This window comes from Betta splendens, chromosome 4 (genome assembly GCF_900634795.4).
Source record: "Betta splendens chromosome 4, fBetSpl5.4, whole genome shotgun sequence".
NCBI classification, from domain to species: domain Eukaryota; kingdom Metazoa; phylum Chordata; class Actinopteri; order Anabantiformes; family Osphronemidae; genus Betta; species Betta splendens.
Window position 1 is genome coordinate 22,775,894 of NC_040884.2, and position 20,681 is coordinate 22,796,574.

General features: G+C 40.4%; 2 protein-coding genes and 1 long non-coding RNA gene across 5 annotated transcripts; all 3 read right to left on the reverse strand.

Annotated features, from left to right (window-relative positions):
• Positions 1-4,504: 4,504 nt before the first annotated feature.
• Positions 4,505-10,727, reverse strand: LOC114852868 (uncharacterized). Its single transcript, XM_055508680.1, has 8 exons — positions 10,585-10,727; positions 10,384-10,495; positions 10,082-10,156; positions 9,813-10,000; positions 5,503-5,595; positions 5,292-5,403; positions 5,133-5,207; positions 4,505-5,051 (listed from the first exon to the last, which is right to left on the reverse strand). The coding sequence occupies exons 1-8, from the start codon at positions 10,643-10,645 to the stop codon at positions 4,832-4,834; spliced, it is 936 nt and encodes a 311-aa protein (XP_055364655.1). The 5' UTR covers positions 10,646-10,727; the 3' UTR covers positions 4,505-4,831.
• Positions 6,453-7,620, reverse strand: ccl34b.4 (chemokine (C-C motif) ligand 34b, duplicate 4). Its single transcript, XM_041070654.2, has 4 exons — positions 7,431-7,620; positions 7,162-7,288; positions 7,028-7,086; positions 6,453-6,930 (listed from the first exon to the last, which is right to left on the reverse strand). Exons 1-4 carry the CDS (start codon positions 7,486-7,488, stop codon positions 6,905-6,907), a joined length of 270 nt encoding a protein of 89 aa, XP_040926588.1. The 5' UTR covers positions 7,489-7,620; the 3' UTR covers positions 6,453-6,904.
• A 1,284-nt stretch (positions 10,728-12,011) lies between the features above and the next one.
• LOC129604046 (uncharacterized) lies at positions 12,012-15,176 on the reverse strand. Of its 3 annotated transcripts, none has more exons than XR_008694585.1 (3): positions 14,749-15,176; positions 14,337-14,480; positions 12,012-12,673 (listed from the first exon to the last, which is right to left on the reverse strand). It is a non-coding gene; the product is annotated as an uncharacterized LOC129604046 (long non-coding RNA). The 3 variants fall into 3 exon arrangements; XR_008694586.1 differs by lacking the exon at positions 12,012-12,673 and having other exon boundaries at positions 12,898-14,480; positions 14,749-14,827; positions 15,010-15,176; XR_008694584.1 differs by lacking the exon at positions 12,012-12,673 and having other exon boundaries at positions 12,898-14,480.
• Between the last annotated feature and the right edge of the window lie 5,505 nt (positions 15,177-20,681).

A 20,681-nucleotide genomic window follows, 5' to 3' on the forward strand; every position in this document is an offset into this window, starting at 1 on the left:
TTTACACCCGGTCTCTGGCTTCCTCCTATCTGATTCGCCAACAGACCCAAAGCTGTAAAATCGAATGCATCTTGTCTTTGAAGGTTGGTGTTTCTTCCTTTTGATAACAAGACACCGATGACAGGGAGATAAGGTGGCACAAACAATTCTATTAGTGCAGAGAGACATTCCATCAGAGCCAGAGAAAGGGGTTAAAAGGCAGAAGCAACTTGAGGATCGTGGCACTGATCTCCACAGCTGGTTTCTGGTTTGTTGATGTGCACGATCAACATCCATGCTTTTTATTTGTTTCCCCATTATTTTTATTTTGCTTTATTTTTATAATAAATTTCACAAAAGACAACTCTCTCATCTGCCTCTTTATGGAAGGTTTCCACCGCAAATCACAACAGTTTACCCAAGTGTGGCTCTGTGATGCAGCACGAATACTTCATGAAGACCAGATGGCAGATTAAACTAGAAAACCTCATCAGTTCCTGGTTTGATTGTCAGAAATCATGTGATTCATGGCAGAGGAAGCGCTTTAGTGCTACAGCAGCTGATGTCAGCATTTTACAAAGCAAACTGCAGCGTTCCACCCACAAAGCACAAGAATACAGTAACATGGATTCTTAGTTATCACTATTCTAATAAAGCTGAATTATCTTCTCCTAGAAACTCCACCGTAAGAACTTATTTTAGAATTCTTAAGACATCAGTTAAAATACCAAATTGCAAATTAAAATAAAATAGCTAGACACTAGAGCTAGACAATAGTTTACATCAAAAAGATCTATTATCAACACAAATGCATAGAAATGTGAAGCTATGTCTTCTTTTGCATTAGTCTACAATCATACAGTATCTGGAAAAATATGAGAAATCGATACACACAAACTGTATAGATCTCAATCTTTTTTATTTTCCCACACAGCATCACCTTCAGATGAAATTTCATATACAAATAACTTACTAACCTATTGTAATAATTAAAACATGGCACCAGTTATATGTAAACATACGACAGGGCAAATAAACTTTACATTTCTATCGTAACTCATCAATTAAATTAAATCAATAACTTAGTTTAAATACATTTAAAAGCTAAATATTGATAACTTACTATTTTCACAAAGTTATGTTGTATAAGTGCTTCGTCAAACATAGTCTAAGTGTTTAGGTTCTGAGAAGATTTGGTCCTGTGATATCAGCTAGAGGCAGAGGTGACACAGTCCTACTCCATTTGACCACCAACAGGCATTTCAGCAGTAGATGAGGACGAGCCGGAAGCAGTGGAGGAGGAGCCAGCACTGGAGGAGGAGGGGCCAGGAGCAGAGAAGGAGGAGCCAGGAGCAGAGGAGGAGGAGCCAGAAGCAGAGGATGTGATCATGGAGAGGAGGGAGACGTGGGACGGAGAGACTGTAGGTGAAGCAATGGTCTGACTTTTGGCTTTCCTGTGAGGATGAAAAGATGAAAGATATAAGTTTGCTGTTTTAAGGGAATGTGATACAATATGTGATCAATCTGAAACTCACCTGAAGGCCTGAATCTTGGCGATAACCCAAGGAGCTCTGGGATGGGCACAGAACAGACCTTTCTCTGTCTGAAAGCTGCAGGAATGACAACGAGAGCATGACACACTGGCTTTATTCCCTGTTTAGGAGGCTAAAGTGTTAAACATGTTTCTTACTTACATCACAGCCATCACACATGAATGCGAAGAATTCCTCTGGAACAAGTAATCCAGAATAGGATCTGTTATCTCATCTTTTGACGCTGTCTCGCAGCACGTTGCCAGCTTCTCAGCTTTAGATGAACAAAGGTCTGAGTTAAAAATATGAATTGAAAAAAGAAAAAAATCTGATGCTAAAGTGATACTATAGATATAGATAGAGTGAGTCTTACCTGCTAATCCATGCTCTGTCAGAGTCATCAGGACAACAGCCACCAACACACTTTTCATTGTGATTCCCCAGCTGACCATGTTTAAAAAGGATGTTCAATACGAGCTTCAATGAATAATTTGTAGTAAAGTGATCGGTTGCTCTTCCCTTCTTCTCCCTCGAGCTCAATGAACTGACACCACAGGCGTTGTGTTTTAAGGCCTAAAAAGCAGAAGCGCTCCGTCCGGTCAGTCTTTTCTCTTTCCTCTGTGTCTCCGTCTGTAGGAATGACCTGCTCGTTCACGGGACTTTCCATGACGCGACGACGTTTAGCAACAGGATTAACTTTCATCACTTCATTTCTTTTAACAAGATAAGTCACGGTTTTTCCTCGGACTGTGGGGGTGTTAGGATTCCCTTTAGGACTCTCATCTTAATGTGTAGTTGCACTGACCTCTTATCAATCAGACAGTTAATGCAGTCTGGTCACAATTTGTCCTTTCTCCTTTCTCCCAATAAAAACCTTGAACAGGCTTCAAAGGTAAACCCTGGAAATCTGGCTTCATTAAGGCTGCTTCATACCAGCAGTGTCCACTGGATGTCATCAAAGTGCACATGGAATATCAGGGTCCAAACATTTCATCTGTTCATCTGTTGTGTCTCAGCTGTTCTGTTCATTTCATGTTTCTGGGTCACCAACGGGCCTCCATTTGTTCTCCCAGCACACACACACACACACACACACACACACACTTTGTGTGTGTGTCTGTGTATTATATAATTATATTATTATACACTATATTTTTAAATAATAATAAAAAAATGATATATATGGGTTGGACACTGTTTGCTATTTTGGATGGCTAATTGTGACAGAATGACCCAGGCAACAGTACATCCAGTCAGATCAGCTCAACGATTGACTGTCATTAAGTCTCCGTATCAGCTCTTGGACTCTCTTCTGGATTCTCCTGACATTCAGGCCAGAGGAACAACTCTGCACTGGGCCAGGGAGCTTTGGTTATCGGACTGTGATGCTTTATCTGGTGTAGGCCATCTTATTGACTAATTGGACTGCTCCCAGGCTGCATCATGTTCTACAGATTCACAGACTGTTTCACGCCCCTCTGCAGCAGCAGCCCCCCGACTGTCTCATGCTTCTCTGTTGCAACACCTGCTCCACGTTTCTCTGCTGCGGCCTCATGTCCTGCTTCAGTCGCTGCTTCTCCGCCGGCTCAAGCCGTGGTCTCTCATCTTGTTCCAGCACCATACCCTGTTCTACTGTAAGTCCACTTTGTGTGGCTGCTCCCTTTGCCAAGCCATGTCCAGTTCAAATACCAGCGTTTCAGTTGTGTCCTGCTCAAGTCCCTGCTCAGCGTTAATGTCCTGTCTTGGTTCCAGTTCTGTCATGTCAAGCTCTAGTTCTAGCTCATCCATGGCAGGCTTCTGCCCAAGCTACAGCCACAGCATCAACTCCTCCTGACCAAGCCTCAGCTTTGTCACCTGCTCTCCAGTTCACATCGGCTGGTCCACCTTCACTTACCTCAGAGCACGGCACTGTAGAGACCCGTCCACTCTCGTCACCTCAACCTATTCCCAGTGGTCATGTGGCGACCACACACCTGGTTCCTGTTCCCTGTGGTGGTCCAGAGAGGACCCCTTCTGATCCCATTCCTGGTGGACCAGAGGAGACCATGCCTGCCTTGATTCCTTGTTTGTTGGTGCTTCGAAGGTCAACCTCAACGAGGACAATGACCATTCCAGTTGGTCTTTTTCTCCCTTCTGTCCAGAGAGCTTGACAACAAACAGAGACGAGAGATACTTAAGGTCTAAATCAGATGGTGGTTTGGTGGTTTCTCTGGTCGGTCATCTTTCTATTTCTCCTTTTCTCTGTTTTGTCTGAATGATGATGCTCATTCATGACCTTTCTTTTAAGTGATAAACCATTTGTAACTGAAAGCACTTTCATCACATCCTTTTTTCTTGAATGCAGTAAGGAAATATGTAATATTTGCTGACTGTTGAATTCCGAGTGTGTTAATAACTTCTTAAATGCCTGTAATAATCACGTTTCAGGTTATTTTTTCGTACAGTTGCTTTAAATCACTTGTATAGCTTTTTAAAATGGGAAAACATTATTATCAGACGGTTGCTGCTCATTAATTACCTTAGAATCGCAACAGTTTATCCAAATGTGGCTCTGTGATGCAGCACAAATACTTCATGAAGGCCAGATGGCAGATTAACCTAGAAAACCTCATCAGTTTCTGGTTTGATTGTCAGAAATCATGTGATTCATGGCAGAGGAAGCGCTTTAGTGCTACAGCAGCTGATGTCAGCATTTTACAAAGCAAACTGCAATGTTCCACCTACAAAGCACAAGAATACAGTAACATGGAAAAAGATTCTTAGTAATCACTTTTCTAAGAAAGCTGAATTATCTTCTCCCAGAAACTCCTCAGTAAGAACTCATTTTAGAATTCTTAGGAAGACATCAGTTAAAATACCAAATTGCAAATTAAAACAAATAGCTAGACACTGGAGCAAGACAATAGTGAAGCTATGTTGTCTTGTGCATTAGTCTACAATCATGCAGTATCTGGAAAAATATGAGAAACCAATACACACAAACTGTATAGATCTCAATCTTTTTTTATTTTCCCACACAGCATTACCTTCAGATGAAGTTTCATATACAAATATCTTACTAACCTATTGTAATAATTAAAACATGACACCAGTTATATGTAAACATACGACAGGGCAAATAAACGTTATATTTCTATCATAACTTATCAATTAAATTAAACCAATAACTTAGTTTAAATACATTTAAAACCTAAAAATTTATAACTTACTATTTTCACAAAGTTATGTTGTATAAGTGCTTCGTCAAACATAGTCTAAGTGTTTAGGTTCTGAGAAGATTTGGTCCTGTGATATCAGCTGGAGGCAGAGGTGACACAGTCCTACTCCATTTGACCACCAACAGGCATTTCAGCAGTAGATGAGGACGAGCTGGAAGCAGAGGAGGAGGAGCCAGCACTGGAGGAGGAGGGGCCAGGAGCAGAGAAGGAGGAGCCAGGAGCAGAGGAGGAGGAGCCAGAAGCAGAGGATGTGATCATGGAGAGGAGGGAGACGTGGGACGGAGAGACTGTAGGTGAAGCAATGGTCTGACTTTTGGCTTTCCTGTGAGGATGAAAATATGAAAGATATAAGTTTGCTGTTTTAAGGGAATGTGATACAATATGTGATCAATCTGAAACTCACCTGAAGGCCTGAATCTTGGCGATAACCCAAGGAGCTCTGGGATGGGCACAGAACAGACCTTTCTCTGTCTGAAAGCTGCAGGAATGACAACGAGAGCATGACACACTGGCTTTATTCCCTGTTTAGGAGGCTAAAGTGTTAAACATGTTTCTTACTTACATCACAGCTATCACACATGGATGCGAAGAATTCCTCTGGAACAAGTAATCTATAATAGGATCTGTTATCTCATCTTTTGACGCTGTCTCGCAGCACGTTGCCAGCTTCTCAGCTGTAGATGAACAAAGGTCTGAGTTAAAAATATGAATTGAAAAAAGAAAAAAATCTGATGCTAAAGTGATACTCTAGATATAGATAGAGTGAGTCTTACCTGCTAATCCATGCTCTGTCAGAGTCATCAGGACAACAGCCACCAACACACTTTTCATTGTGATTCCCCAGCTGACCATGTTTAAAAAGGATGTTCAATACGAGCTTCAATGAATAAGTCGTAGTAAACTGATCGGTTGCTCTTCCCTTCTTCTCTCTCGAGCTCGATGAACTGGCACCACAGGCGTTGTGTTTTAAGGCCTAAAAAGCAGAAGCGCTCCGTCCGGTCAGTCTTTTCTCTTTCCTCTGTGTCTCCGTCTGTAGGAATGACCTGCTCGTTCACGGGACTTTCCATGACGCGACGACGTTTAGCAACAGGATTAACTTTCATCACTTCATTTCTTTTAAAAAGATAAGTCACGGTTTTTCCTCGGACTGTGGGGGTGTTAGGATTCCCTTTAGGACTCTCATCTTAATGTGTAGTTGCACTGACCTCTTATTAATCAGACAGTTAATGCAGTCTGGTCACAGTTTGTCCTTTCTCCTTTCTCCCAATAAAAACCTTGAACAGGCTTCAAAGGTAAACCCTGGAAATCTGGCTTCATTAAGGCTGCTTCATACCAGCAGTGTCCACTGGATGTCATCAAAGTACACATGGAATATCAGGGTCCAAACATGTCATCTGTTCATCTGTTGTGTCTCAGCTGTTCTGTTCATTTCATGTTTCTGGGTCACCAACGGGCCTCCATTTTGACACAAGCACTGTATATATATAAAAAAAACAACAACTTTAAAACTTTAAATTATACAGCATATATATATATATATAAATATATATATATATATAAAATTATTTGTAATTTTATATGTGCGTGTGTGCGTGTGTGTGTATACAGTATGTGTGTGTATATATATATACATATATATATATATATATATATATATATGTATATATATATATATATATATATATACACACACACATACAGACGGCTGTTGACTGATTAAATATTTATTTTATTTTATTTTATTTTATTTTATTTTATTTTATTTTATTTTATTTTATTTTATTTTATTTTATTTTATTTTATTTTATTTTATTTTATTTCACAGTCTTCCGATGCAGAACTTATTTTAGATCCAACAGGTTGAATTAACATTAAAACAGCCTCAATGGTTAATGTGAATGTACTGTCCGTGAATGTGAATGACACATGAACAGGTCTCCAGTTGGACCTCATCACTTTCTATTAACCAACAGCAGGAAAATGAAACACTTTAAGGGTTGCAAATCATTTATTAATGAATTTAAATAGAGGTAACTTTGTTTGGGGAAGGTTAAAGCGTAGGGACAAGCAGCTTTAGGAGGCTGGTGAAGCAGAACACATTGCATATGATCTGCAACTCAAATGCCGTTGTGCATCTGTGGAGGTTCTTAAATAAGTTTCTCAGGCAGCCGTGATTCATGAGTTCTTCTTTTTGTCAAGGACTAGAAAACAGAGACAGGTCTCATTATTAACATTGAGATTTTTCTTTATTCACCATGTTTAACATAGTGACTGAGTCTAATGTTATGGTTAACTCACATGTTCGGACCCAGTTGGCTTCAGGATCCACGCAGACCTTTCCTTCTGCTACAGGGAAACTGAAACCAGTGATTAACTGTTAGTGAAAGTTACTACTCTGTCTGTTTTTCATTTCAGTGATGGTGCAAACTTACATTAAGGCCTTCACACATTGTCCACCGGGCTTTTGGATGGTGGCATTCCCAGTTATTTGTTCACTGATATCAGCAGTTGAGACCCGAGTGCAGCACAGAGGGATGATGCCTTTGTTCGGGTGTCGACCTGAAACGGAGACATCCTCCAGTTAATGCGTATAAATTAAAGGTAGCGTTTCTCTTGGTTTATTTGCATTTCAATTGATGTTGAGGCTAGTGAGCACGTATGTGATGTAGAAAATGTGAACGGAGGCTCATCTCGTACTTACGGTTGGCTGCACAGACCTGGAAGCACAGGCACACGAGCAGGAGGATTCTGATGGACATGTTGAACCCTGGACCGGGTGACTGGTCAGGCTGTAACTACAGAAGCCGATCAGTGGAGGAATATTTATAAGTAAGTGCAAGACGTATGACGTGTTTGTGTGGTCGTGAGACTATCACACCTCTGCTTGTCAGAGGAGCAGCTGAGCCCACTGTGCAGCTTCAAACCACATTTCTTTCTTAGAAGCAACGTCACACACTTCAACATCAGAACAAACCCTGACATTTACAAACACAGGATATGCTGCATGCACGGTTGTTGTCGTACATTTTTTCAAACAGATAATGTGGAGAAGTATGGGGTGCCAAATGTAAAAGTAGAACCTATAACTAGTTTTCTCACATTTAACTAAATGACACAACATGTTTTCTCACATTTAGTTAAATGTGCAAAAGTCTAAATGTAAATGTTAAATATAAATGTAAATGTTAAATATAAATGTAAATGTTAAATGTTAAATATAAATGTTAAATGTTAAATGTAAATGTTAAATGTTAAATCTAAATGTTAAATGTTAAATATAAATGTTAAATGTTAAATGTTAAATGTTAAATGTTAAATGTTAAATGTAAATGTTAAATGTTAAATGTAAATGTTAAATGTTGGCCGAGTGTAAAACTCGCGCTGGTCTCAAATCAGAGACGCGAACTCAAACACGTCAAACAGTACGCATAGCTCCGCCCACATCTGACTCTGGATCGGTGCACGAAAATACTGGAGAGAAGCTTGAAGTCGAAGCCATCATGGCCGCCAGCTCCGACTCCCTCCCGTTGGGGGAGATTGAACGGGCTGTAACGGCAGTTGTGCGGGCTGAGGCTCCGCTTCAAACTGCCGTTCTGTCGTAAACACCATTAATGAGAAGTCAAGTAGGTTTAAAAAGAATATTTCTGTGGCGCCGGTGGAGAATTAGTTGGCTAACTATACTAGCTAGCCGAAGTTACGTCCAGGCTAAAAACAAAAGTTTCCAGATCAGATGTGGGCGGGGTTTGCGCGCACTGTTTGAGGTGATTGAGTTCGCGTCTCTGATCTGAGACCAGCGCTGTTTGAGGGTAGGGATGGAGTCTACTTGCCCATTCATGAATATTCAGTTTTACGCTCGGCCAACATTTAACATTTACATTTAACATTTAACATTTACATTTAACATTTAACATTTAACATTTACATTTAACATTTAGCATTTAACATTTACATTTAACATTTAACATTTACATTTAACATTTAGCATTTAACATTTACATTTAACATTTACATTTAACATTTAACATTTACATTTAACATTTAACATTTAACATTTACATTTAACATTTACATTTAACATTTAACATTTACATTTAACATTTAACATTTACATTTAGACTTTTGCACATTTAACTAAATGTGAGAAAACATGTTGTGTCATTTAGTTAAATGTGAGAAAACTAGTTATAGGTGCTCCTTTTACATTTGGCACCCCATAGAGAAGCGTTGTAAATAGAGTTCTAGTGAACCAACGATGAGGCCTGAATAATTATTTTAAAATTTTACCCATTTATAATTGATTTGGTGTTTCTTTGGTTTAGATTGACGCTTCAAAGAAACATGAGTATCTTCAGGTGTGTCACTTGTTTGTGAAGGGCACTGACTCACTGGCTCATAGTTGGCTACAGTGACAGAGTGTGTGACAGCGAACTCTGCATGTTCCCATCTCACCGTGGTGATCTCAGGTCAGACCAGGTTTATGCCTAAACGCCATTAGGAGCATCTGGTCAGTTCCTACATCTTGTGATGTACGGTACTGGATGTGGGTGACTGATTCAACAAACTGGTGTCAGTCATTTTTAAGAAGATAAATTAATTCAGAGTATGAGATAAAATTTCAAAGTACAGTACACTGAGCTGGTGGATTTGGGATGTGTACAACTAAAAATACTCATTTTGAACATTCAAATCAGTCAAAGGCTCCACTTTATTTACTACAGTTTTTTTAATAGCTGCACAACTAGAAACAAATACAAACATTTTGCTTTGTCAGTCAATCAGTGTTAAGTCGAATAAATAAATGGGTCATGAACCCATTGTAATAAAAGAATGACACTTCACAATGTCCTATACAATATAATATGCAAACACTGGTAAATGGACCTAAAGATATAAATATTCAGCACAGATCAATTAAATGAAACCAATAACTTAGTTTAAATACATTTAAAACCTAAATATTGATAAATTACTATTTGAGCACAGTCATGTTGTATAAGTGCTTCGTCAAACATAATCTAAGTGTTGAGGTTCTGAGAAGATTTGGTGCTGTGATATCAGCTGGAGGCAGAGGTGACACAGTCCTACTCCATTTGACCTGACACATTTCCATCAACAGGCATCTCAGGTGTAAATGGGGAGGAGCCAGGAGCAGAGGAGGAGGAGCCGGGAGCGGAGGGTGAGGGGCCAGGAGCAGAGGACGTGATCAGGGAGAGGAGGGAGACGTGGGACGGAGAGACCGATGGTGAGGCAGTGCTCTGACCCTTGGTTTTCCTGTGAGGACGAAAAGAGAAGATTAAAATCATAAAGTTTGTACTTAAAGGGTTGAAAGTGTGAGAGTGTGATGAAACTCACCTGAAGGCCTGAATCTTGGGGAGGACCCAGGGAGCGCGGGGGTCAACACAGAACAGACCTTTCTCTGTCTGAAAGCTGCAGGAATCAAACATGTAACATTAACATTTGGACTTGATCTAAAAATACAAAATGTTCTTTATCTTCTCCTTGCTTTATCAGCTGTACATTTATGTAATAATAATTAACTACTGCTGATATGTTGAGTTAAGTCATTTGTTCTTTTATTTACTAACTAACTATTCGTTAATGTGTAAGATTACATTTCTTTGCTATACTTTAACATTGCATTGCTTCCTACTTACATGACAGCATTGATACAAGGCAGAACAGGTTCTCTCTGGAACAAGTATCCTAAGATCGGATCTGTTATCTTGTCTCTGGTCACTTTCTCACAGCAGGTTGCCAGCTTCTCAGCTGTGGGTGGAAAAGCAAACATTTAAATTGATGGAAAAATTTGTGTGTAGGAAATAAATGTATTAATCGTGAATACTAAATAATCTTACCTGCTAATCCAGACTCAGCCAGAGTCACCAGCACAACGGCCACAAACACACTTTTGATCATGTTTCCACTGCTGATCTTTGTACAGACAGGTGATGAATATGAGGTTAAAGGTCGTGTGAGCGCCTCTTGTCCCGTCCTCTCCACAGAGCTGATGAACTGACACCGCAGACGATGGGTATTTAAGGCCTGAGAAGCAGAAGTGATCCATTCGGTCAGTCATCTTCCTATTTCTCTCTCTGCGACCTGTTGGTTTTCGGGGGTTTCCATAAAGTGACCATGTGGTAACGACCAAGAACTTTCATCACATTCACTCGGAAAATGAAGTCATGTTCTTTCCTGACTATTGGACTACAGGGGTGATAGGAATCCCTTCGCAGCTCGTCACAATCATGTCTCAGCATAGTTGTAATATTTACTCATTCCAAGTCATCATGCTTCATGCACACGTGTGTCTTCGAGCCTAAAGAAACCGTCCAGTACAAGTTGTCATCTTCTTTCTCTTAGTAGCAGTTTTCTAAGTTAAACTATTTTCATTAGTAGGAAGTGATTTAGTTTGCCACCATTCACCAGTCAGACCTCAAACCACTCCTCTGCATCTATAAAAACCATTACCCACAATCACTAAAGCCTGAGAAACTAAAACTGTGATGTCAAGATTGGAAACTTATTGAGAAAAGGAAGCTGCTTTAGTCGGTTAGAAATGAATGATGTGGAACTGTGCCCGTCTAAAAGCAGAACCTTCCACTCAGCCCACTTTCAGTCCTCACAGAGCTTGTGAGGTGCGGAGTTAAACCCAGTTCTGCTGCAGGAGTTCCTGTGCAGTTCTTGGTTTTTGCTGTTTGGCCTCACATCGTACACGACGGATTGCAGCCGCTGGAGCTGGGTTCTGGTTTGTGTCAGCGCCCGTGTGCAGCAGCTGTTCTGCTCGTGGAAGGTGTTTGCTGACAAAGCTTTCTGAGAAACGGGGGTTTAGTTGTTGGGAGGTTACAGTTGGTGAAACTGTTTCACATTAAACCAATGACGATCACAGACGTAAAGAAGTGCTGTTCAGGTGAAGGAACGGGAAAGGACTGGTTCAGAAAGCGCACAGTGAACAGTTCAGTCACCGCACGTTCAGTTTAATTTTGTTTTATTTCACTTCACAGAAGACACTACGCAGTTTGTGACCCAACCAGTCCCACACAACAGAAGCTTTAATTATAGCAGGTCAATAAAATCCACCGGTTATATTTAAGACAGGAAATGATGAACGGCACTTCGTAGCTTCTGTACGATCATCTAAATAAACTAACTTCCTTCCTACTTTCCTTGCATCTTGGTTCTCAATGTCAGTTGCAACAAAATGTGTTTTCACAGGATTTTACAAGCTGAGGACAAGCCTTTTATAAATGTCCAACGATGCATGTCTTGGACCTAAAGACGTGAAAATCTTAATCCCTCAAAGCCTGTCTGAAATGTGCTTTTGACGGAATGTTAAGCTTGTTTAAGCCTCGATGAGACGGGAGGAGTTGTGTTTATTCTGATCTGTGATTAACGGGTCAGAATCATCTGTGTTTGTCAGTTTTGTGTTAATTTATCAGACCACCTATGTTCAACTCTGTACTTGAGAAATTGTTAATTATTAGCTGATGTATTTAAAGCCTTTTGAAAGTTGGCGAAAGAAAAACAGAAAGCATTAAAAGCATGATTGAAGCTGACAAAGACTCTTTCCTGTCACACATTCACACATTTATCACAATCTCTTGTGGTTTACCACAGATGCTGAGACCTTCGTTTATTGCCGCTCCCACATTATTACTAATACATTCAGAACTGCTGATCTTCAGACAAGACAGGAGGTCGTTCAGTCAGAAACGCTGCTGTGTGCATCACTTGACCCACGGCAACACTGATCTTCATGTTGTGTTGTGTTGTGTTGGACCCACAGTCTCCACACACCTCTGGCTGCTGTTGTCTTTCTGGCTTTGTATTTGGGGGTAGTTGCTGACGCTGCGGTGGGTTGGATACGTCAACCTCATTGTCGGCTTGTGGCATCATCTTCAGTCAGAAACTCCCCCACAAACAGGTTTCTCAAGGTGCTTGGGGAAACTGTGAACAACAATGTGTGTAACTTTCCGAAACAGTTCATGGTACACATGGTCACACCTACAACTCCCTTTGCATGTGCACAATAAACCCACACACACCCCCCGTAGTGACCCATGGGCCTTAGGGTCGGTGTAGTGAAGGTTTGCATGGGCAGATTTACGTCTGCATGAGAGAATGGAAGTAACTCATTCACTGCAGTGTCCAGGCTTTTTGTAGAAAATGTCTCCATGTCAAACACATCTTTATTTTTATATTTAAGCTCATAATCTGCTGGTTGAGTTCAGAGTTTTAGTCTGTTTAGAACAGCCGTTCGGTTTCTGGAGGTTATTCTAAGTTTTACTTACATTATGCTGGTGAATAGAAAATGTATTCTTTTATTTTGAGTTAAATTGATCCAGACCAGCGTTTGTGTGTCTTTGTGTGTACAATTGCCATTGTACAGCGGACATTTTGTGGCTTCACATCAGCCAGAAAGGATGAAATTTTCTTTGAAACCCCAAAGTTACTTCCTGCCTCTTTTCTAATATCTGCTTGAAGTTGCACCAGAAAAGGAAGTACTTATGCTAAATAAGCTTCAGTCGCGCCACTGGGTCATGTGCATCATTACTCATGAAGGTGAGAGCCTCAGTTGCTGCTTCTGGCTCCTTCTGAAGAACTGCAAACATCAGTGAGTGTATTTGTGTTAAGCAGTGTATCCCTGAGACAACTAGCTTAGAGGATGAAATAATGAAAGGGCAGCTTAGACCGAAAGCAGCTGCAGCGTGTTGGCCCTTCGGCCGGTGGAGTCGTTCAGCGTGTGTCACATTTCCTGTTTAGCGATGCTGTGTATCTTTACAGCTGTGCTGCAGAGTCCTGTACATTCGGTTAAACGTTGAAGCACCCGCCTATTGGCCTCATCGCAGCCTTTATCAGTTTGCTCTGCTGTCCTGGAGACAAACCAATACTTCTCTGATGTCTGATGATCTGGAAGTTTCCCAGTCATCCCGGTCATGTGGAACCTGAGTCATGGCATCTGAACTTGTTTCTTATTATCTGTATAAGCTGGTGTTTGACTGCTCTTCCAGTGTCCACAGACGAGCACACGGTCTGACTCTGATTCTCTGAGCAGAGTCACAGAATTAGACGGCAAAGTCAGACTCGTTCTCTGGTTTCCAAAGTATGATGAGTCCTCGGTTGTCTCTTTTTGACCCCGTCACCGACATGAATGTGCTAAAACCCTTTCTAGTCGATGGCTTTGTGTGTTTTCATCATGTCACACTTTTTGGTGACTAATCCTTCAGTTCAGTCTTTGTCTCCAGTGGTGAAATAAGAGTCAGAGGTGACAAAATGTAGCTGCTGATTCATTCAAGCTGACACTTCCTGACGCCGGCTATACTGTTAGACATTTCTCAAGGTTTTTACAGTAACTCACTGTTGCCAGTGAGTTACTGTAATTCAACACTTATCATTACTGTATTTTAAATTTGCAGTAATTGCTACTATAAATCCCTACAAAATATGGAAGTTTATTTAAAACATTGCAAATAATTATATCACTGACTGAACTGTCTGATAATATTGTATATTAAAACGTTCAAGTACATTCACTGTTAAAACTTGTAAAGTACATCGTAACATGGCCTTTTAACAAAACTTACAATGCAGTACAGTACAGTTAACTTACTAATCTCAGGTCTTCCATTTAAATTCAGGTAGATGACAGAGAAAGAATTACACTTTTGTTCTGTTGTCTTTCTCTTCACCCTTTCTCTGGTCTCCACTCTGGTTTTAGTAGCACAAATCATCTGGATTTATTCTAACAAGGAACCTATAAGCAAAATAAAATAGAGGTCAAGACAAATTTAGATCTTTTCAACTGTCAGGTCAGAAAGGACAATAATAATGGACGTAACCAACTTTATATGAACTTACAGATAATGATAAAGACACGTCGCTAGCTTGGTTCACTTTCAGATGTTACTGCTAACGCTAAGCTGAGGAACAAATGCTGCTTTATATTTGTATGCATATCACAATGTGTGCTTATTATGACGTTTGTAACTAACAGCAGTACGTTTGTGTTCTCATGCATTTACCTTTGCTGTCTTGAAAAAGCCTTTTCATCAATATGAACTCCAACAGCAGCTGTCAAACCGAGGGAAGCATCACTTTCAACTCAGGAGTGTAAAAAATGCACATGTTAAATGAAGAAAACACCTGTTAGCGCCAAAAGTAAATACAGTGGTGCGCTGTAATTGTATTGTACTCTGTGATATACGATAAAATACTGTCTAAATTACAGAAATGTCTAACAGTGTATGATGAATGGCTTAAGTGGAAAATAATGAGATAATTACTGTGTAAAGTTTTGTTTCTTATGCGTCCTGTATCCCTCATCTTTACGTCTTGTACCTGCATCCGTGTGACAGTCTTCAGTTAGTGGCAAAGCACCATCTGCATCAGATAAACTGAAAAAGCTCCACCAACCTGTGGAAACTTTACAGCTGTGGCGCCATCAAGTGGGCGAAAGAACACATTACAAAAGGAAGTTTACAGGATCAGCAACTAGTCTGTTTGCTAGAAGTGTTAACAGTTTACCAAGTCCATGTTATTTATAAAACAACAAGCTGCCTTCAGGTGCAGATCCACAGAAGCAGGTTCACATGCCACAGTGTGTTGGTTTGGGTAAAAAAAATAAAGGCTGTGTTCTTCAGTGGAATCAAGTAGAATAAAATAAATATGAGTCAAATAATAATGGTGCATTCAGCTGTGGAAGTTTGGATTCTACCAAGTCAGACTGTCTTTAGGTTCTTCTGTCTCTGTAAAGGAACAAAAACTGAATTTGACAAAGGCCTGATGCAGCCGTAGATGTGGTTTTAGGGAAGTGAAGGCCAGGTCAACAGCTGGAATGCAAACACAACTGTGTGTTTATGAATCTTTGTGTGTTAGAACTTGCGACTGAACACTAGTCATTATTTTTCCTATGGTGGTTTTCAGGATCCCAGGCTTCTGTCGCTCTCAGCTCTGGACCACAGCCGCTCCCTCTCGTTTCCTCAGTGAACTCATTGTGTAATCAGGACACAATATCTGCACACATCTGTGCCTGCCCCGTTTCTCCTTTAACCCCCCCCCCCCCCCCCACACACACACACACACACACACACACTTTGTTCATTCTGTCTCTTGTTTGAGGATCCAGTGGTTTCATTTTATAAATTCCTTATCAGTCTCTGACAGACACTGATCATAATCTCACACTCAACACATCACAATGACTCTTCTTTTCATTTCTGCATTTTATTTTTTCACATGTAAGATGTTATTTTTTCAGGCTTGACAGTTTTTAATTAATGCCAGTAAATACAAATTTTTTTGATAGAGCATCAAGCAGTAACAGTCAGCGATTGGCCTTTAAATCTGCATCTTTAAGCCTGCGTTTCTTGGAGATAACTGAAGGACACGGGTTTTTCTGTGGTGTAGAGAAACAAACAGGTTTGTGATGAATTAATTGATCACTAAACTAATATTTTACTGCCTAAAGTCTGAATGAAGGCATCCTCTGGTTCACAGGACCATCATCGGACCATAAGCCTCAGATGTTCATACCTTCAAATACTGTTGGAGATTTCGTTGAGTCTCTTTGACACAGTACGTTTTACCATGGACCATTTCAAGCCTAGACAGTAGGAACAGAAGCGTTAAATGAGGCCTTGGTTTCTCTGAGTTCTGATAGTGTGGCGCTTACGCGTAGGCTTCTATCCTGCAGCCATCACGCACCCCCACTCTGTAACAAGTCCTGATGTCTCCCTTGATCTGTTTTGAAGAGGTTTTATAACAACAATGGCTTGCTATAAACGGTGATCGAGCTGAAACAGAAGAGAAGGCAGAACCGTCAGACCACACGGCAGAATTCCACTTACACCTTAGTGATGTTGATGGTCAAAAGTTAGAATCTGGGTTTTAATTAAGGGCATTAATGAACTGAAAAAACCTGACAGCTTAATGTTGTTCGATGGAAACTAGGACAAAAGCCTACAGTATTTGCCACAGATTCAGTTTTTCTTGTGTTCAGCTCAGATGCAGGCAAACGCTGCAACGCGCTAACATGAAGCTGTTCTGCTTCCTTTGGTTTAAAGCTTGACTCGTACTGTGACAACACAGCAAACAGAATTAAAAAACACTTGTACCTGTGGACGTAGAGACGAGCATCACGGCGGCCAGAGCCAGCGAGCAGGTCCACATCTTGTGTCAGGCTCGTAGTAGCTGCACCGTAGACGTGTGGTGTTTTATAGTTTAAATTCACACATAAAGAGGAAGCGCTTGGTTTATCTGAAGTACAAATATGTTCATATTTGTTGTGAATCTTACTCAATCATGCTAGAGACTAGTGATATCCGTCAGTTAGTGTTTGTCAGCATGACACTGGTCCTTCACACAAACCTGAGCGCTCACTGGCTGCTTCCGAAAAAACACGACTGAACCCAGTGAGAGTTTGTTTTGTTTAATATAAAACATCAGACAAATGTGCTAAAACTCAAACAAACACTCACGTAACATAAATTAGCTTGGGTTGTTGCTGAAAGGCAACTTTGATGTTAACACCTCACAAGATTCCATGCTTTGTCAACCCCTGAAACATCTGCAGGAAATTTCTACATTTTCTGCAATTTAGAAAACTGGGAAAATGGTAAAAAGAGAGAAAAGAAATTTAAAATTTTTTATCTTGTTTTGGAGCCACTGAGCAACTGGACTAATGCAGAACAGTTTACCCGTGCAATTTTCAATCCTAGAGAAAAAAAGTCTTTAGAGATAAAAAATGCTAAATGTTTTAATTTGTGTCTATGAATGCTGCAGGCCTTGATTCCATACTGCTTTACATATTAGCCCTCAGTTCATCATGATGATGCCTTGGAGAAATCACTTGAACATTTCTTGTTAGTAGGTTTTGTTTTTACAAATTGTCTTTAGACTAAATGCGAATGAAAGCGTAGCGAAAGCATGCAGAGCTCACAGGAAGGCGTCGTGGTCACAGCTCTGTCTCCACGTTTTGCCTCAAGCACCGTCTGATTTCCGGGATTCTGTAGTTGTTGCTTTCAGAACAACCAGGCAAGTCTCAATGTGGTGCGGAGTCCACTGCATCACCGGACCATGACAAAATCAGACGTCGTTAATATGTAGCAATACACCACTAGTCCTTCAGACACTTCGATAGGTGAATCACTCTGACTCTGCTGTTCCTCTGTACAGACGGAACTTAACAAACTAAAGCACAAGAACGGCCAGTTGTTGTGACATTATCTTCATTTAAGGGCATCATAGCACCCAGAGTGAACATCCATCGGCCCACGGACACAGTCCACATCTTCAGTCTCTGTGAGAGCTGTGATCTTATATATCAGTCCCCTCAGCTTTTAATTAACCACAGATGCTGCTACTGAGTCATCAGTTTGGTGTCATGATTAGTCATTAGTGTCATTAGAGCCACAGGTATTACATCAGCCTTATTTGCACTCTGCTTGAGCAGCATTGGGAATCACCCAAACTCCCACACATGCTCTCAGACACTAATAATAACCCTCACAGACAGACTTAGCAGCCTCCACTCCAGTAATAGCTTCAACAGTCACCGGGCCACTAGACGCCGTTAAAAACCTTAAAGGAGGAATATCTGACACATTGACAAACGGTCGTCTGACCGTCGGAGCCGTCTGCAGTCAGTGTCCTACATATGCTTAGTCACTTTAGATCAATGCAACTCTAAAACTAATAATTTCTAACTTTCAGATCCTCTAAAGTTCATTATTGTAAAAGTTAAAAAATGAATTAATTACAGTTTAAGGTTTATGATGTTGTTACTCAAATTAATTCATTTGTGGCCTGTATTCATTCATTAGTCTGAAGGTACAGTATTCCAACAGCAAGTTTACCCACATCTGGGTTTACAGTATTTGCCAAGGAAGGAGGTGAACAAAGGTTTAGATCTTCAGCTTTTATTGGCTCCTCTCTTTACCTCAATGCATCACACAGCGCAGAATGCAGCACCACATCCATTTAATCCTTTTCACTTGTAATAGGGTCATTAACTGATCTACCAAAAGATGAGCTATAGAAAAGTACTACAAAAATAACCTATATATATAATAATTTAACCTTAAATAAGTTGTATATTTGTGTGAAAAGAATAAATAGTGAAATAGTAAAAAATGTTAATTTCATTCTATATCAATGTCTGGAGGGCAGATAACTTCTCCCTGCAATGGAAAGGAAGAGGCATGAGATGCTGTAGATACACGTGTCTGATCTTTTCCACTGAAAAACATTTGGGTTTACTCACTTTCTGAATCTTGACCTGGAGCCACTGAGCATCTGGACTGACGCTGTACCACTTATTGTGGCGGTTTAAGATCCTAGAAGGAAGAAACAGACAACCAGAACAAGCATTAAATCATGATCATCAGGAGTAAATCAAAAAGGTAAAGGTAAAGGTAATCATTCATTGTGAGCTGCTGGGTGGAGAATCCAGTCAGACTGGAGGTGGTGCAGCGCTTACAGGAAGGCGTGGTGGTTGCAGTCGTGTCGCGGAGTTTGTTCGTAACATTGTTTGATCTGGAACTTCCGGAAGGTGACGCTGGTGAAGCAGTTCAAGCCTATTATCGGACCATGGGCGTCCACTGAACCGTGATGTTACAAAAGGAGAGAGAGGTGGAGAGGTTAATGTTTACCTTTACACAACCAAGTCTTTAGTCTGTCAAATCACTGGTGAAACTGGTGATTTTTTTATTAATGTCAATGACTGAAGTACCTTTAATATCTAGTTCATCAAATATGAGGCACAAAGTAGCATAAACTATTTCCTGGAGACCAGTGTGACTCTGCCAATTGCAGCTAGTTCTCCTATTCAGGTGTTTTTCCCTTTGAAGCATTCAGTTTGACTTTACCTTCTGATGCATGGAATAGCATGACGACGGCCAGAGTGAGCAGGAACATCCAGCGGCCCATGGAGACAGTCCACATCTTCAGACTCTGAATCTCAGCTGGCTTAGACTTAGAGCTTCAGTTCTTGACTCTCAGAGGTCTAATGATGAAGAACTGAAATGCTGTGATCTTATATACAGCAGCTTTGCACATAAGGAGGAACCACTGGAGACACCAGTGATATGAATGGAAACAAAGAGGATGCAGTGATGACAGGATGGAAACACATCCTCAGATCCGGAACTGGAATTCATCATGTCCATATCCAGTAAGTGCAGGTTCACTGCTTCCTCTAAGCGTGCCACATCGTGGTCTTGTTCAGGATATGGGAACAAGGCAACGTGGAAATTAAATATCTTGTCCCTGAATGTCTGGAGACAAAACATTTGTTTGATTTTGTTGTGGATCCAATAAATTTAGGTTTACAGGCAAATGAAGTAATGATTATCAGTCTGAGATGTTAGGCAGGTGATGGAGTCAGAATCTAGGTTCTTTGAGAAACAGACTTGTTTATAATAATGCGTCATGAGGTGAATTCATAAACATACCGTCACATAAACATGTTATCTGCCTAGCAGACACACAACCGACCTTTAATGTTAAAATATGATTGATGTAATTTTATTGTTGTGACATTGACGTAACATTGAAACGTTTGATCAACGTTTGATCAACATTTGATCAACATTTGATAAGCGTTTGATCAACGTTTGATCAACATTGCCCCATTAACATTGATTCAACTTTCAAATCAACACATAATCCAATGGTCATTCAACCATACTATGACGTTGATTCAACTATGAATCAACGTTAAAATGCCTGCTGGGTGACACCTATGATTGGAAGAATAATGGTGAACAGGTGATTATTTCGCTTTGCAAAGGGAAATAGAATAACCTACATATTTGGGCCTTGGGCACAAGAAGCAGAGCGGGAACCCCCTAAACTCACCCTCAAAATGACTAAGCCACTGTTTTAAGCATCCACTGCTCCCACAATAGCCTCAGCCCTTAAGATGGACACTACAGACAGGAAGACGAATTACTCACAT

What these genes read in the sequence shown, in the direction of transcription:
- LOC114852868 (XM_055508680.1), bottom strand. Translation starts at nt 10,645, where the DNA reads ATGATCAAAAGTGTGTTTGTGGCCGTTGTGCTGGTGACTCTGGCTGAG. An exon ending in GGCTGAGTCTGGATTAGCAG is followed by an intron (nt 10,496 to 10,584) that starts GTAAGATTATTT and finishes TTCCACCCACAG; the next exon opens with CTGAGAAGCTGGCAACCTGC. An exon ending in GACAGAGCATGGATTAGCAG is followed by an intron (nt 5,404 to 5,502) that starts GTAAGACTCACT and finishes GTTCATCTACAG; the next exon opens with CTGAGAAGCTGGCAACGTGC.
- ccl34b.4 (XM_041070654.2), bottom strand. Translation starts at nt 7,488, where the DNA reads ATGTCCATCAGAATCCTCCTGCTCGTGTGCCTGTGCTTCCAGGTCTGT. An exon ending in CAATGTGTGAAGGCCTTAAT is followed by an intron (nt 7,087 to 7,161) that starts GTAAGTTTGCAC and finishes CACTGGTTTCAG; the next exon opens with TTTCCCTGTAGCAGAAGGAA. An exon ending in AGCCAACTGGGTCCGAACAT is followed by an intron (nt 6,931 to 7,027) that starts GTGAGTTAACCA and finishes TCTGTTTTCTAG; the next exon opens with TCCTTGACAAAAAGAAGAAC.